The following is a 16267-nucleotide window of genomic DNA, read 5'->3' as shown; positions in this document are numbered from 1 at the left end:
GGATTTTTAACTTTCCCATGCTCGAAGTATTGTGAAATCTTTCTATGTTAAATTCAAAAGAAGTGGGAAGAGGGTGGCTTTACGATAAGTCTGCCTTATCGTAAGCAGTACTCAGATAAAGTACTGAGAAATACTTTCTCAGTACTTTAAAATTGCTGGCTTGTGTAAAGTTAAGCAGAATTTGGCAGACAGCAGCTGTGCATTTGTCACCTCTTCCCAGCGACTTGAAGGCCCTCGAGATCCAGCTGCAGCTGCCTCCGACCAGCGGCCAGCAAAAGAAATCCACCTAGAACTTGAGAGAACAGAGGGAAGGTGACAGACAACCTTTAGGAGCCTCCTGAAGCAAAGACGGAGGTTGGCCACTGGAGCGCAGCACTGAGCAAGGGACACCGGACCTGTGGGGCGTGGTGGCAGCGTGTGTTGTCTTGTGTGTTGTCTTCCCTATGGAGATGGGGGCACACGTGCCCCACCTGCCTCCCTAGGCTGTGATCTGGAAAACTGCCTTCATTTCCTGCACAGTGCCAAGAGGAGACTGCTGCCTGGCCAACGTGCTCGGCCCTTGGCCTCTCTGCGAGGTAAAGCTCTTCCCTTCTTGGAGATGTCTTTTCCTTGGGGCTTCTGGAAAAACCTCGAGCAGAGAGCTCCATGGTCTTGGAGACCTCTGTTAGGGTCACGTTTGAGTTGGGCGGTGGCAACTTTCCTCCTCCAGAGCACTCTAGAGTGCTCCAGCACTTTGGAAAACACTAATATTTCACAGGATCCCAGATTGGCTCATACCAATTCCCCCACCCGCCCCCTGTCTCTTCTCACTCTGTTTGCTACTCTGGAGTCCAAAAGATGTGGGAAGAGGCTGTATGGCTAATAAAGAAGAGACTAAGACTCTATAGTAACTGGTCTGTCGTTCTAAGATTGCATATGCTATGATTTTATGACTAAGGTGAATAATTCTGACACGTTGCTAAATGTTTATCTTTTGAGAAGTGCTGGCGTTGTGCTTATTAATAAACATTGCTCCAAGTATCAGAACAGTTTCCTGGCACAGTCTGTGTTCAAGTTCACTCAGTTCAAGCAATGGTGTGCACATCCTGCCTGTGGCGTTCTGTCTTCAGGAACTTTGTTGTTTGTGTTGCTGAGGGGCCTCAGAAATGGTGTTCTAAAAACACTAATTTTTAGGGGGAGAAAAATAGGAGTGAAGGAAATTTTAAAAAATGTTAGCGCAGTTACCTCTTGTTTTGATTTAGTAGCTTTAAGTCAGTGAGCATAATTACCATTTAAAATACCAGTACAAGTCTCATTTTTCCTTAATTTGTCTGTCTTTCTCCTTCTCTCTTTCTCTCTCTGTCTCTCTCTGTCTCTCTGTCTCTGTCTCTGTGTCTCTCTCTCTCTCTCTCTCTCTCTGTGTGTGTGTGTGTGTGTGTGTGTGTGTGTGTGTGTATCTAAATAGCTCAGCCTAGTCTCCAATTCACTGTGTTGATTTTAACTCCAGACCCATTTGCCCTCATCTCCCAGAACTGGAGTTACATGTATATGACACCACACCAGCTTATCAGCTTTATATGGATTAAATCAGGGTTTCACGAATGCTGGCCAAGAACTTTCACTTTACCTACTGAACTACATCCTCAGCCCCAGGAATTATCATTCGTGTGTGTGTGTGTGTATATATATATATATATATATATATATATATATATATATATAAAGTCATATATATATATATATATATATATATAAAGTCAATGGTGCTTCAGTGCACAGATTCCCTCAAGACATCCCATCACTTTATTGCCTATTATTTCCTGCATATTTAATATAAATGTACACACTGGCTTGTACTCACATTAAATTATGCTCCCGATGTGGGGAAATGAACTTGACTAGAATTGTGTTTCCTTTCCGATTTTTCACATTTTTGTGTCTTGCAGTTCTTCCCTGTAGTCGGTAGAAGACCCCTTTAGAAGATGTTTTTGAAGGAATTACACTTCAGACACTAACTGAAGCACTTTCCAGTTTGCATGTGTGAACTGTAAAGTGCCAAATGCATTCACCTCTCTGCCATCTAATAACACTTAAAAAAAAGTATTGTGTGAGCTGGATGCGGTGGCATACCTCTTTTATCTCCCCACCAAGGAAACTGAGCCAGGCGGATTTCTGTGAGTTTGAAGCCAGCCTGGTCTACATAGTGAGTTCCAGGACAGCCAGGATTATGTAAAGAGAGTCAAACTCAAAACAACAAAATTATTGTGTGTGTGTGTGTTCTGCCTGTCTGTCTGTCTGTCTGTGTGTATGAGCACTGGGATACCCAGAGCCCAGAAGAGAGTTGAAATTAGAAGTACCTCATGTGGGTGCTGGGAGCTGAACTCCACAAGAGTTGAGAACAGAAAAGCTGAGCTATCTCTCTGCCTTCTTGTTTATGAGGTGCTAACCACAACCTCTGCAGGAATGGAGCAGGACTGCAGGGATGGAGCAGGACTCCTGCGCAGCATTTCTCCACCTACAAAAAAATCCACTCAGGGAAACAGTTAACAGACGCTTCCGATTTATCCCAACAGTGAAGCAAGGCTCTCTATAGACCAGTTGGTGCCCAGCCAGTTCATCTCTTAATCCAGGTGTGGTTGTTCAAAAAAGAAAAAGGAAACAAGACAAACACAACAGCTTTTCCTTCCCACTTACACACTTGCTGAGTGCAATACTTTGTTCTGCTCACCAGAATGGGAGCTAGCTCTCTACAAGTCCTCCACTGACTCCCAACAGGGCTCTTGCTGTCTGATCTGCTCCTGACACTGTCTGCCTGGAGTTAGTGCATAGGCTATGCTCATCAGCTTTCTGTCTTTGTAGCACATATCTGCGATACTATATAAAGAGAAAGATTTATTGGACCCACAGGTTTGAAGGGCTCAGTCCCCGAAGTTGGCCCGAGTAGATTCAGAGTCTCTGACTGAGCAAATGAACCAGGCTTCCATGACTGCCTTTCTGCATTTTCATTAACTTGCTAGATTTCCCTACAGGTATCAGATGCAGGGCTCAGAGCTGGCTCAGCACCCAGCACTGCTGGCCTGGGCTTGGAAGGGAATCTCTCCTCAGTCCTGCTTTGCACAAGTAATTTCCAGTAATTCATTTGGGAGGCAGAAGTAGAACTGTACTGAGTTACAGAGTGAAATGCAGTCTCTGAAAAGGGAAAGAAATTATGCATTAAAAGAGTAGTGACTGCAAATCTGTCATCTCTCCTGGTCCAATAGCTACTTAGGAAAACGGACACTGTATTGTACTTTTGAGACAGGGTCTCTTGTAAACCAGGCTGGTCTGGAACTCACTACAAAGTGGAGAGTGACCGTGAACTTCTCAACATTCTCTTCTATGTCCTCAAGGACTGGAATTATACAGGCACACACTACAACACATGATTCTATTGTACCGAGGTACTTCACACACATTTCATGTATAGCAGGCAAGCACTCTACCAACTGAGCTATGTTCCTAGCCCCAAACTGACCTTTGAGATAACAAAAATAATTTTGTGTAAACTTGAACACCACAGAGAGAGAGAGAGAGTTCAAGCCCCGCAGAGAGAGAGAGAGAGAGAGAGAGAGAGACAGAGAGTTCAAACCCAGCAGCAGAGACAGCAGCTATTCTGTAATGCTTGCCCGATTATGTAAATCAGTAATCCCTCAGCACAGAGCCTAACAACAATTTTGAGAAACTTATTAAGTACAAATCTCTTCCGTAGGCTCCTGGGGCGATTTTACATAACAACAGTCAGATATCTTCTAACACTGTGGCTTTGCTTTGATTTAATGATCCAGAAGGAGATATTTAATTTTCCACCTTGCCAGGAGGTTTCTAATCTGAACAATACATTATTAAGCTGTTTGTCAAGACACACTACTGCCTTGCATGGCTGCACGTCTTCAAATGTGGCATTCACCGTGTCATGCCATCCTGTAGCCTTTCCAAAAAATGGCTGCTAAGACTGTCCATGTCTTTGAAATACCAATCTTTTTGTTTTGTTTTTTTGGTTTTTTTCGAGACAGGGTTTCTCTATGTAGCCCTGGCTGTCCTGGAACTCACTTTGTAGACCAGGCTTGGCCCCGAACTCAGAAATCCGCCTGCCTCTGCCTCCCAAGTGCTGGGATTAAAGGCATGCACCACCACGCCCGGCCAGAAATACCAGTCTTTTAAATGTGCCTTTCTTGTTGGATTGGATAGCAAGGAGGAAGTGCGTAAGCAAATGCTCGACTTTGGACTTTGGGATTCTTCTGGCCCCAGGGATTTCTTCAGCTTCTTCTTTCCGGATAAGCCAGCTCCAAGCTCTGAACTGGTTCTCATCCATGCTGGGCCTATGGATATGGTTGGCCATGGTGGATATGATAGCAGGTTTTAAAAAACAGCCCCAAGGGGCCAAGGTTCTTAGGAGTTGTCAGGAAAGCTGCAGGTTATTAAGACAGTCCAAATGCAATAGGAAAACTATAAAAATCTGTCCTAGAAGGAATGGTGAACCCGGGGTTAGAAACACCAGTGCACCTTAAACAGGAAACCCTTCTCAGGCCTGGCACAGACACAGTTTGCAAAGGGTGCAGATATTGATTAATGCAATGCAGTGTCAAATAGCTGAGCACCTCTGAGGGTTTTTTGGCCTCTGTTGTAGCTTTTTTCTTCTTCTTTTATTGCATCAGGTATATTGCCCTGTCGAGTGTGAGAGTAATACTAGGAATAAAAAATTAAGAAATTATTAACTTTTCAATATTTGTGTAGTTCAGCGTTTTTACATTATAGTACAGACACTTCAACAAAATGCAGTTTTGAAAGTGTTTTCTTGTGAGTTAACAAATGAAGATCATCGCTAATTACTCTGGTATGAATTTTGCTAACGTTAACTGGAATGAAATACCTATTGAATGGCAATTGAAGAAGAATATATTTCCCCATATCCAAAACCATGATGAATGGCCACTGACATGTGGAGAGAATAGATATTTAGGTGTTTGCAATATGTGTTTTAGGTCATTAAAATTGGGTAATAAAAATTACCATATTTGTGCATTTAATAGCATTAAGACTGGCTTCAAATGAAAAAGATCTCAAAAGACAGGGTCTTGCTGTGTCACTAGTTTGGCTGGCTTCTCAGAGATCCTCCTGTCTCAGCCTGCTGAGTTGATATACTTCAGTCAGTTAACAAGAACAGTTAGGCAATGGTCGGTAGTGGTGTTGCATGCCTTTAATTCCGGTGCTGGGGAAACAGGCAGGTCGACCTCTGTGAATTCAAGGCCAGCCTAGTTTAAAGAGTGAGTTCCTGAGATACAGGGAGAAAACCCTGTCTCAACAAACAAACAAACCAAAAAACAAATAGCCCCCTCCCCAAAATAAAAGATGGAAACAAAACCGTTAGCCAGAAGCAGAAATACGGAAGCCAGAAAGCAAGGTTAGTACCTTTAGGGACATTCTTGTAAATACAGAGATTATCGGATTAGGCCTTTGTCTTCATTTTTGGCAGGTGGCCTGTCTACATGTTGAGTTTTACAGACTGAATGGGTCTTCCATCATGGAGCCGCTTGTGCTAAGATCTGGGGCCTGTCACACTGGGAAGGATGTGCCACCACTTCTGGATTCACCCCACTGTTCTTAATCTTTTACTGTGGTTATAAGATCAGTTTGAAAGAATTAATTGCTTCAGTCCACTGAGCTCTGTAATCACAGAGGAGGCACATCTCTCCGTTTACTTAGGAGTTTAGATTATGTAGGACTTTAGAATATTTCTCAATAAAGTGTTACAGTCTTTTTCATGATATTTGTGCTCATTTTTTTTTCATAGTACTTAATGGGTTTTGATGTTATTGTAACTATCACTTTACAAACTTCTCCTACATAATGGAGAATTACAGAAAGATATAACCACAGGACGCTGTGTATTATGAAGCGAACTCACCTGGATTCCTGTTTCTAGATCAATCTCAGCTCCCAGAATCACCTGTAAGGCCCTCTCCCAATTATTACTCTCTCTTTCTTTCTCTAAGGAAACTTCCTTGCTTCTTAATACCATTGTGGCCAAACTATTATTCTGTTCCTAGCTTCATCTGTCATTAGGGTATGTGTGTGTCCTTCATCCCATAATATACAGTATTCTGCTACATGGATATACTGGATGTATATCTATCCAACTGTCGATATATGCTTGGATGATTTAGACTCAGGGCAATTCAGTGAGTCTGTAAATAAGACTTTTTGATGTTTTAATTCATTCTGATAGGGCAATTATGTGTATTTATTTAACTTCAGTAAGTGATGCCAAACAGCTGTCTAAAGTACAATCCCACCAGAGGCATCTGAGTTCCTGAAGCCCGCTTACAGCTGGCTCTCTCAGTCTGTGCTGGGTAACAAACCACGCCAAATGTCAGCGGTACGAAACAATAATCATTTATTTTCCACAGTATTGTAAGTTCTAGCCTCCTCTGTGTAGTTCTGATACACAGAGGAGCTCCTTGGTGTCTGTGCATACACACACACACACACACACACACACACACATTAGATAAATATACATAGATGTACACACATGCACCTGGATAAAAATAAATTGCTAAAACAATTTTTTTTTACTTGCTAAATAGGAGGGTCTACCAGTACTACCCTAAATCTTTGAAAGATCTTTTCGAGGTGTCTCATGGCCATAACCTCTGTTTGACTTTTGTCCAAAGGCTCTTACTTGAGACTCTATTGCCTGCTGGAAACTGTACTAAATAGTCCATTCCCAAACTCAGCAGATCTTTCACATTGGTGCTCGCTGCCTCTCTGAACTTTATTATATGTAACTAAAGAAGTTCAGCAGTCAGCAGTGCCTATATTCTGCTTGGAGCCTCTCTGGTTATTTTATATGTTCACTGTGACATGTGTGTCATTTCTGTATGTTCACTGTGACACGTGTGTCAGTCATAGTAACACAGGCAACAACTTCACTCAGCTTCTTACAGTTTATAACACAATTCGCCTTCTAATCCTGTTTTAGTAATTCACCTGCTCTTTGTCTACACCACCCTGGACCCAGTGTCAGTGCTGGGTTAAGTGAAGTATGGCTTAAATACACTTCCAGGTGTATTGGCTTTTGTTAATTCTGAATAACAAATGACCAAAAAAAAAAAAAAAAAAAGTGGCTTGAGCCCCTTGGGGGTGCTGGAGAGATGGCTCAGTGGTTAAGAGCATTGACTGCTCTTCCAGAGGTCCTGAGTTCAATCCCCGGCAACCACGTGGTGGCTCACAACCATTTATAATGGGATCTAATGCCATCTTCTGGTGTGTCTGAAGACAGCAACAGTGTACTCATATAAATGAGTATAAGTACAAAGTCATTGTCTAACTCATTGTCTAAGTGTCACCATTGTCATAAGTCAAGTGTGGGCACACACATGGCTCTGTTTCTGGACTTGTTGAATTCTATTGTTTTTCTCTGTTCTTGAGCCAGTATCTCACAGGCTCATTTACCCTGACTTTAGAGTAAATAAACCCTGCACAAGTGTGGTTAAGTCATGATTCTCTTTTTCCAATTGTGCTTTTTTCAACACCTTTTGGACTTTAATTGAGATTAAACTGAGTAATGGAGTGATTTGGGAGAGCTGACATATGTACAAATACATGCTCTTCTTATACCTCTTAACGTTTCTCTTGGTACAGTCTTTAGTATTCTATGTGGAATGCTTGTCCCTCATATTTCAGTTGCATTTGAAAAGCTGATTATACATTGTTTTAAAAACAATTTCAAAACAATTATGGGGAGCTAGAGAGCTGGCTCAGTGGTTAAGGGCACTGGCTGTTCTTTCAATCCCCAGCAGTTTACAAGTGTTTGTAAGTCCAGCTCCAGGCGATCTGGCGCCCTAACACAGACCCTTACATGCATTCAAAACATCAGTGCACATAAAATGACAATTAGACATTCATTTTTTTTTTAATGTTTGTGAGCCTTTGGAAAGAGAATTGATTGTTGCATATTGACCTTTGTTGGAAACCGGGCCGCGTGGCTATCATGAACTGGGTTACCCTGGGAGGCAAACCGGGGTTGAAAAGAGAGGGGAACTAGGCGGATGAGAGAGAAATGGAGTCAAGATAATGTTCTGATCAAGGCTCAAATGTTTAATAAAAGTCTGCGCTTATAAAGGGGGAAACCCATCCCCTGTCATGCCAGGTTTCTTGATGTTGAGATGCCAAGTTGTCAGCACAGCCTTTTAGCAGAAAGTCACCAGATTCAAGGGTTGCAGTTAGCTCTGGAAAATCTTGGAGAACCGGTTCAGCCTCACGGCAGGTGGTAGGCAGTGTCACATCAAAAGGAAACTAGTTGCAGGTGGCCGGGTCTCAGTGGCATAAGGTCTGAACCAGCCTGCCTAGGCTGAAGGAGGTTACAGACCTTGTATGAATCAGCCTTGCTAGACTTACTTCTTTAAATCTGCCAAGTTACCTGTGGATTCTTTACCATACATGTCAATAATGGCAATTTTATTCCTTCCCTTAACATTATTTCACTTTTTTTCATGTTATTGGTTTATCATACTACAAAGAACACGCAGAACAGTGTCAAATAAAGATGCTCACTGTAGTCAGAGGAAAGATGCTCACTGTAATCAGAGGAAAGATGCTCACTGTAGTCAGAGGAAAGATGCTCACTGTAGTCAGAGGAAAGGGCCAACTCTGCTGTTCAGTCCAATGCTGGCCTTACATTTTAAAAATGCACTCCTGTTTGGATTAGGAGATTCCACTACTGCTACCTTACAAAAATGTGTGTGTGTGAGTGTGTGTGTGTGTGTGATGAATAAGTGTTAAAGCTTATAAATATACTCTTTGTGTCTACTATTATTATGTAACCTTTCCTCTCTGGTTAGTTTAATGATGATAAGTACATTGATTTTACAGTGTCAAATTATATTTGACATATTGTAGTACATGTCATAACGTAGTGCATCTGACACAATGTCAAATTTACATTTCCAAGAGTTGATCTGGAGCTGAGGATGTAATTCTGCTAGTGGAATACCTGTCTAGCATGCCTGTGCCATCCCAGAACTCAGTCCTTAGCACCACACAAACCCTGTGTAGTGGCACAGCCACGCAGTCTCATCACTTAGGCAAGCCATGAATAAGACAGTCATCCTGAAAGGTCAGCTTTAGCTAAATAGCAAGTCAGAGGCCAGCCTATGATATAGGACCATGGGAAGAGGAGGAGGGGGAGGAGGAGGGGGAGGAAGAGGAAGAAGAGGAGGAGGAAGAGGAGGAGGAGGAAGAGAAGAGGAAGGAGGAAGAGGAAGAGAAGAGGAAGGAGGAGGAGGAGGAAGAGAAGAGGAAGGAGGAGGAGGAAGAGAAGAGGAAGGAGGAGGAAGAGGAGGAGAAGGAGAAGGAGAAGAAGAAGAAGAAGAAGAAGAAGAACAACAACAACAACAACAACAACAACAACAACCACCACCACCACCACCACCACCACCACCACCACCACCTATTTAATTTAGTAGTTTTAGGTGGTTTCTGCATCTCTACATATGGTAGTAAAGCTTTAGCATTCCTTTTATGTGGAAGTTCTTATTAAGACTTGGTATCAAGGTTTTATTTTGGAATCGTCAGCCTTTTCTCCCTTCTCGGAAAGCTCTCCTGTAAGCTGAGTGTGACTTATTCCTTAAAGCCTAAGAAACACGGTTACTTAGAAATGGATTGCAAGAACAAGGTGCCGTGATAGCATCAACGCATTCCAAGTTATGTATCATCAATAAGAGGCTCCCAGCATGGAGTTATTGGTGATTGAAAGACAGAAATCCATTTTCTATATTATACCATGGGGGGGGGCGACCAAAATGATAGGCAAAAGATGTTTTATATACAAAGCAAATGCATTTTATACAAAGAAATAGAAATGATGTTGGCTGCATTTGCAGAGGTGTGCCATGGTGTGGTTGTAGGTCAGAATTTGTTATCACCTTCCACCCAGCTGAGGCAGCATCTGTCTCTCTTGTCTCTGCTGCTGTACAGCATACCCTAGGCTTGCGTTCTCCTGTTTCTGCTTCTCAAATAACCACAGGAGTGCTATGGTGACAGGTGTGGACCCCACACCTGACTCCTTACATAGGTTTACAGCCTGGAGCTCAGGCCATCAGGACTGTGCAGCAGGAGCTCCCACCCACGAAGCCATCTCTCGCCCTATACCTGGATTCTTAACCCTCATAAATCCTGAAATGAAGAAAGGGCTGATGTTGATGTTTTAAACTATTAGGACTTGGAGTAACTGGTAATGCAGCAATGGATAACAAATACATACCAACCAATTCAGCAACAGCGTTCCTAAAACCTGATTTAGCTCTCACCAAAGTAAAAATTCTTGTTTTAGATTCAGATCTGGGATACAAGCATATAAATACAGAATAAATGAAATGCTTTGGAGTTCATGGACACTTGGTGAATATTTTCATGGTCAAGCATACAGACATGTATGTGGTTCAGCGGTCTGTGTCGCCACCGAGGTGTGTGAACTCTGCTTGGGCAGACAAAACACAGGAGGCTAGACTGCATTTCACCCTACGCTGCCATCAGGGGATGGGTTTGCGAAAACACTGCTCAGGAGGTGGGAAACCCAGCCTAAGATGGGGGCCCCAGCCTGAGTGAGAAACTGGCAGGCTGAGGTCTAAGCTGGAGTTCCCCGACTCCCAGGTACCCTGGCTTAGCTCAGATGGTAAATGTCAGGGAGGGCAGAGGAGCATTCTGTGGGAGACTTAGGCTCTATAGACAAAAGCCTCCTCCATGCTCCTCACCGCTGTTCTTGAAGAGAGAGACAGTCCTGGCTTCTCCATACTGTTTGTTCACTGTCCATCGTGGAAAATGGGTGCATATAACTTCCTCAGGGTGGACCAGAGATTAAATACCTTTTGTAGGAAGGACTGTCTGGTAAGGGATTTGGCTAAACTCACAGGGGCCATCTAGAGACCTCATTAGCATGGAGAACTCTGTTCTGTGCTCAGTGACCAGTGGTCATGTTGTTCTTCTGTGGGGAGTTGTGGTAACTTGTTCCGGGCCAGGAATCTGGTTGGGAGTCGGGAAGCTCCTACCATCCTCAGGTGGGTGCAGGGGTTTCTTTTTTTTTTTTTTTTTTTTTTGGTTTTTCGAGACAGGGTTTCTCTGTGTAGCCCTGGCTGTCCTGGCACTCACTTTGTAGACCAGGCTGGCCTCGAACTCAGAAATCCGCCTGCCTCTGCCTCCCGAGTGCTGGGATTAAAGGCGTGCACCACCACTGCCCGGCTGGGTGCAGGGGTTTCTGAGCCCATTCCACCTTCGCAAGTTTCCTGGCACGGCCCCACATCGGTATGCATATATCTATATCTATATCTATATCTATATCTATATCTATATCTATATCTATATCTATATCTATATCTATATCTAATCTATCTCTATCTCTATCTCTATCTCTATCTCTATCTCTATCTAATATCTAATCTACTATATCTATATCTAATCTATATCTATATCTATATCTAATCTATATCTATATCTATATACCCGAATTGTAATTCTGTGGATGCTTCACCTGTATATTAGTGGATATGGTAGTTTTATAATCCCTACACAGAAAGTAATTAATGTCTGTGGTTGTTTCTAAGCGTTCTTAGCCATACATCTGTTAAATTGAACCAATAGTTCCTAGACGTGGAAGAAAGTAATCTGCTGAGATGTCACTTGGGAGCCTTCCCCTGGAAAGTGTGGAAGTGGAAAGTTTCCACACTCGGTTCAGCGCCTGGACACCTTTTAAGAACCAGTCCTTAAACAGACAGGTGAGCTGCATACACTACAGTGGACAGGAGTTCAATTGAGTAAGGTTGCTCTTACTGGGGTATGTTGCCTTACGTTGTCAAATGTTTAACGAAAAATAGTATAGTTTTTTGAATCTCTCTCTTTTTTAATGATTTATTTATTATATGTAAGTACACTGTAGTTACCTTCAGACACTTTAGAAGAGGGAGTCAGAGTGTGAGCCACCATGTGTTTGCTGGGATGTGAACTTGACCTTTGGAAGAGCAGTCAGTGCTCTTTACCGCTGAGCCATCTCTCCAGCCCCTGAGTCTTTCTTTCTCTCTTTCTTTCTTCCTTCCGTTCTTTCTTTCTCCCTTCCCTTCTTCCCCTTCCCCTCCCCCTCCCCCTCCCCCTCCCCCCTCCCCCTCCTCCCTCCCCCTCCCCCTCCCCCTCCCCCCTCCCCCCTCCCCCTTCCCTTCCCTTCCTTCCTTCCTTCCTTTTAAATGAACGTGGCTATGTTGCAAAGAGAGTGTTTTCTCCCCCAAGACTTTTGTCTGTTACCTAGGAGACACACCACTCGTGCTTCCTGAGTTCCCTGTGCTCCTCCAGGACCTTGTGATTGTCTGTGGTGGAGGCAGGGTGTAGGGAAAGGTTTGGAGAGGAGGCAGGGGCACTTCATGTATGTTTCTGTGTTTTGTTAATCCACACTTCCATTGTGTGCCCATTGTGCGATGTCATGCAGCACCTGCGCTTTGGAAAATGATTCAAGAAGAATTCCTTGAGCGGTAGACCGATCTCACCAGCTTTTAGTGGAAACAGCTCGTGAGGGTTCAGCTGCTTCCATAATGGGAGGAGAGTGGATGTAGCCGGGGGTGGGGTGGGGAAGACTGGTCTACAATAAAGTCAATGAATTTGTGTTTTGCATAAGTGAAGGAGAGCTGAAATCCTGCTTTCAGGGATGCTGTCCTCCCTGGAGACACAGCTAACAATGGCAGTGTGCAATAATGACCAGTCTTTAGTCTTGTGGATATTATGAAGCTCCAAAGCTAGAAGAAAAGAAAACCAAATATATACTAAACGGTCCTGCTCCTATGATGCAGTGTATGGGGTCAGTAGACAGGATGAACGTTTAGGACTCTGGCCCTAGGCTACACTAACCTAGGTAAAAACAGGAGATGTGAATCCCATCATTACCCTTTGTTTTCCAGAGGATCCCCTTAGCTCCCCTGTAATTACCCAGCCCCTAGGTTTTCCCTCTGGCCCACCCAACAAGCCCTGGCTTGCCTGTATTGCTAGATAAAAGCACTATTAGTTGAAAGGAAAAACCCTACAGCCTATGTGAAAGTACATGTAAACTGTCATGAATAATGTAAATATTAGCTATGAGGTTGTTATTTGACCTGTTGCTTAGCAACTGAGAACATATGGAAGTGGATAGGAAGACCTCATTTTCCTCTCTTCCAGCTCTTTCAGGAAAGAGTTACTCTCATAAGTCACTGGTTTGACCTCTGGACCAACAAGCAACGGCGGGAATTCTTATTCGTGATTCTTTCAGAGTGCTCAAAATCACAATTAAGGTAAAAATAGCACGGTGATGTAATTATTGATTTTTTAAATGACATCAAAATATGGTAAAATGTTTATATAACTCTTAAGGAGTTTTCTCTTTTCCCTGTAAAAACGGAGGCACTTGTTATTTTAAGGCTTATGCAGATTCTCCTAGCGCCTGCCTCCTAGCGTCTCTGGGCTGAAGCAGAGCCTTGGAGGCGTCACAGCCTCATACCATGAGGAGGCTGCTCTGTTTCTACAAACACTTGTCAGCGTATGCTCTATTCTCTTGCTCCATTAAATTCTCTTTGGAGTTATCAGACAGACAATATATGCCAGATGAATGTCTGCTACATAGGTAGACATTTCATAAATGATTATTAAATGCTGGGTTGGGACTGATAAAACATAAGGAAGGACAATACTAGTGGCCTTGAGGGTTATGACAAGACATCGAGTATCCCCGGGTTGACTATCCCTCCATTGTCCTTTGGCATAGACAGTGTGACATTGGTTAGTTGAAATCACAGCCAGGGCAGCTAGCGTTCTGATCAGGAACACTAGAGGTCATTAGGTTCCTCTAATTGTGAAGTCACAATGCTTCAGCTACTCTCAGGTCCTTTCCAGCGAGCAGAGCCAACATCAGACTCAGGAGACAGTCAGAGCAGCCAGTAGCTTATTAATTAGCCAGCTGAGTGTTAGATATGTGTGTAACCAGAACATTCTAGAAAGCCCCTCAGTGAGCCTGGACCTGACTGGAGAACCTAGCTGGATAGTAGCAGCTTCTGTAAGAATGACTTTTGCCGGATTCATCTCCAAAGAGGTTCCCCTGAGTCTGTCTGGGGCAATCACTGGTGTCTTCGGCCAACAATCCTAACAGAGTGGCATTTCTGAGATGTAGTCCTTTGTCCCCTGACTGACACGCTTTAACTAGTGGACAGAGACCTGGAACTCTGCCACACCTGCAGAGGAGACTCCAGGAGGTGGCTTATTTCCTATTGTTTGTTTAGTGAGACTCTGGGTATGTTTCACGGACAGTTGGGCTTAGCTGCTTTCATTATGGACTCAAGGAAAAGCTAACCTTCAATTTCTTACACAACGTTCAAAAGTCATCAAGAGGTGGGTGTGGTCAGACTGGCTCGTACTTCAGAAACGCCTCCTGCCGTTCCTCCCACCTTTCCCTGCCCACCAGGTGAGATGGGTTTTGTTTTGTTTTTCTTCCACACTGGCCTCTCACTCCTGAATCTGTGGGTTCACAGGAGATTGTTCACTGAGATTTCCTGCTGGGGTACACTGGAAGAAAACAGCTCTCTGACTGTGTTGAAGGAGTTGTGGAGTTGTGAAGATTCTTTTTTAAATTTAATTTTTTTCCTTATTCACTTTCCATCCCACACACTGCCTTTCTCCTAATCACCCCTTTCCCTTCTCCTCGGTTGCGAGTGTGTTCCCCCACGCCCCCTACTCCGGCACTTCAAATCTCTGCGAGGCTAGGTGCTTCCTCTCCCTTTGGGGCCAGACAAGGCAGCCCAGTGAGAAGAACATATCCTACGTACAGGGAACAGCTTTCGGGACAGCACCCGCTCCAGTTGTTCGGGACCCAATGAAGAACAAGCTGCACATCTGCTACATATAAGTGTGGGGAGGCTTAGGTCCAGCCCATGAATGTTCTCTGGTTGGTGGTTCAGACTCTGAGAGCCCCAAGGGTCGAGGTTAGTTGACACTGTTGGTCTTCCTGTGGAGTTCCTATCCTCTTCAGGGCCGAAATTGTGAAGATTCTTTTTAAAGAAGAATATATACTTTCTTATTCTTATATGTGTGTGTCTATGGAGGGGGTGCCCGTGAGGCCTGAAGAGGATGTCCGATTCCCCGAGGATGGAGCTACAGGTGTACAGTGTGGGTGCTGAGAACTGAACTCTCGGGCTCCTGGAAAAGCTGTATGTGCTCTTAACCACGGAGCATCTTCGCAGCCCGGTAGAGGCTGCTCAGTAGCTTGATCGTGGCGGGGGTGGGGGGGCACATTTCACTGTAGTCGTTTTCTGTGATTCCTTTTGCCCTACCTTCCAGCTTTCTAGAAAATAGATAGATACAAACAAACAAACAAATAAATCAGACAGACAGACAGACAGACAGACAGACCAAACTTCATTCACATCCATTATCACATTGTAGTCTCAGCGACCATGAACCAAGCAGTTTCAGTTTTGACCACCAGAGGTCACTAGAGATCTTGTGGTACTTTGAGGCTGCTTAACCTGACATTCTGTCCCTAGAAACTGTACCCTTTGGCGCCTGAAAGCTTCTTTCTGTGGAATGAGAATGTGGAGCCAACCTGTTGTGTAGTTTTTGTTTTGGTTTGTTCTTTGCTTCCTTTAACAGCAGCTGCGTTCTCACAGAGAAATCAGTGAGCGAGTGAGTCATAGTTCACGCAGCTGCTAACGCGCTCTGGGCTGTCGATTTCACAGGAAGCTGGGTGGGAGTTTTTGGTTTCTAGATTTGCCCTTCTGGGGTCATCTTTAACTTGTAGTGATTGTTTTTGTTATTGAACACAATCTGCCTATTCACATGTCTCCCTGTCTCAGGCTTGCATACATGGGTGCTTTTTACCTGGCCCTCAACTTTCTAGAGGCTCACACTGGGTTAGCAGTCTAATCCCATTCGAGCTGTGTTCAATTTTAGTTAGATCTAGAAGCTCGACTCGTTTTTGTTTGTTTGTTTTAACAAGTTAATACAATCAGCTTCTCTTAAATGATCCTTATCGAAATATAATTTGTGTACAATAACATTTGGCAGCTGAAGGACTCAAGTGAATATTGGCAGAATTTTGTGGTCCTCATATAATCTAAGTTTAACACATTCCACCATTCCCAATCAATCCCTAGTTAATGATAGTCACTCCTTATCACCTGTCCATCCAGATGTGTCCAAACACAAGGCTACTTCCTGTCTCTCTAAATGTACCCCCTTTGGACTC

At 43.7% G+C, this 16267-nt stretch overlaps 1 protein-coding gene across 4 annotated transcripts in view; it reads left to right on the top strand.

The window, feature by feature from the left end:
• The first annotated feature begins 413 nt into the window (after positions 1-413).
• Positions 414-16267, top strand: part of Ect2l (epithelial cell transforming 2 like) — a 79630-nt gene continuing 63776 nt past the window's right edge. For 2 of the 4 annotated variants that reach the window (XR_015048372.1, XM_085842660.1), the window contains exons 1-3: positions 414-575; positions 11619-11789; positions 13213-13325. Coding sequence is in view for 2 of the 4 variants with exons in the window: in XM_085842660.1 (XP_085698786.1) it covers positions 11688-11789; positions 13213-13325 (215 nt within the window). In the remaining 2 variants the exon portion in view is untranslated. Of the gene's footprint in view, positions 576-11618; positions 11790-13212; positions 13326-13942; positions 14489-16267 lie in introns of those variants that run through there. The other 2 variants (XM_085842661.1, XM_021174522.3) reach the window with 2 other exon arrangements.

This window comes from Mus caroli, unplaced genomic scaffold, assembly GCF_978045245.1.
Source record: "Mus caroli unplaced genomic scaffold, Mus_caroli_1 scaffold_9, whole genome shotgun sequence".
Classification (NCBI taxonomy): Eukaryota; Metazoa; Chordata; class Mammalia; order Rodentia; family Muridae; genus Mus; species Mus caroli.
This window is presented reverse-complemented; position numbering and strand designations above follow the sequence as displayed.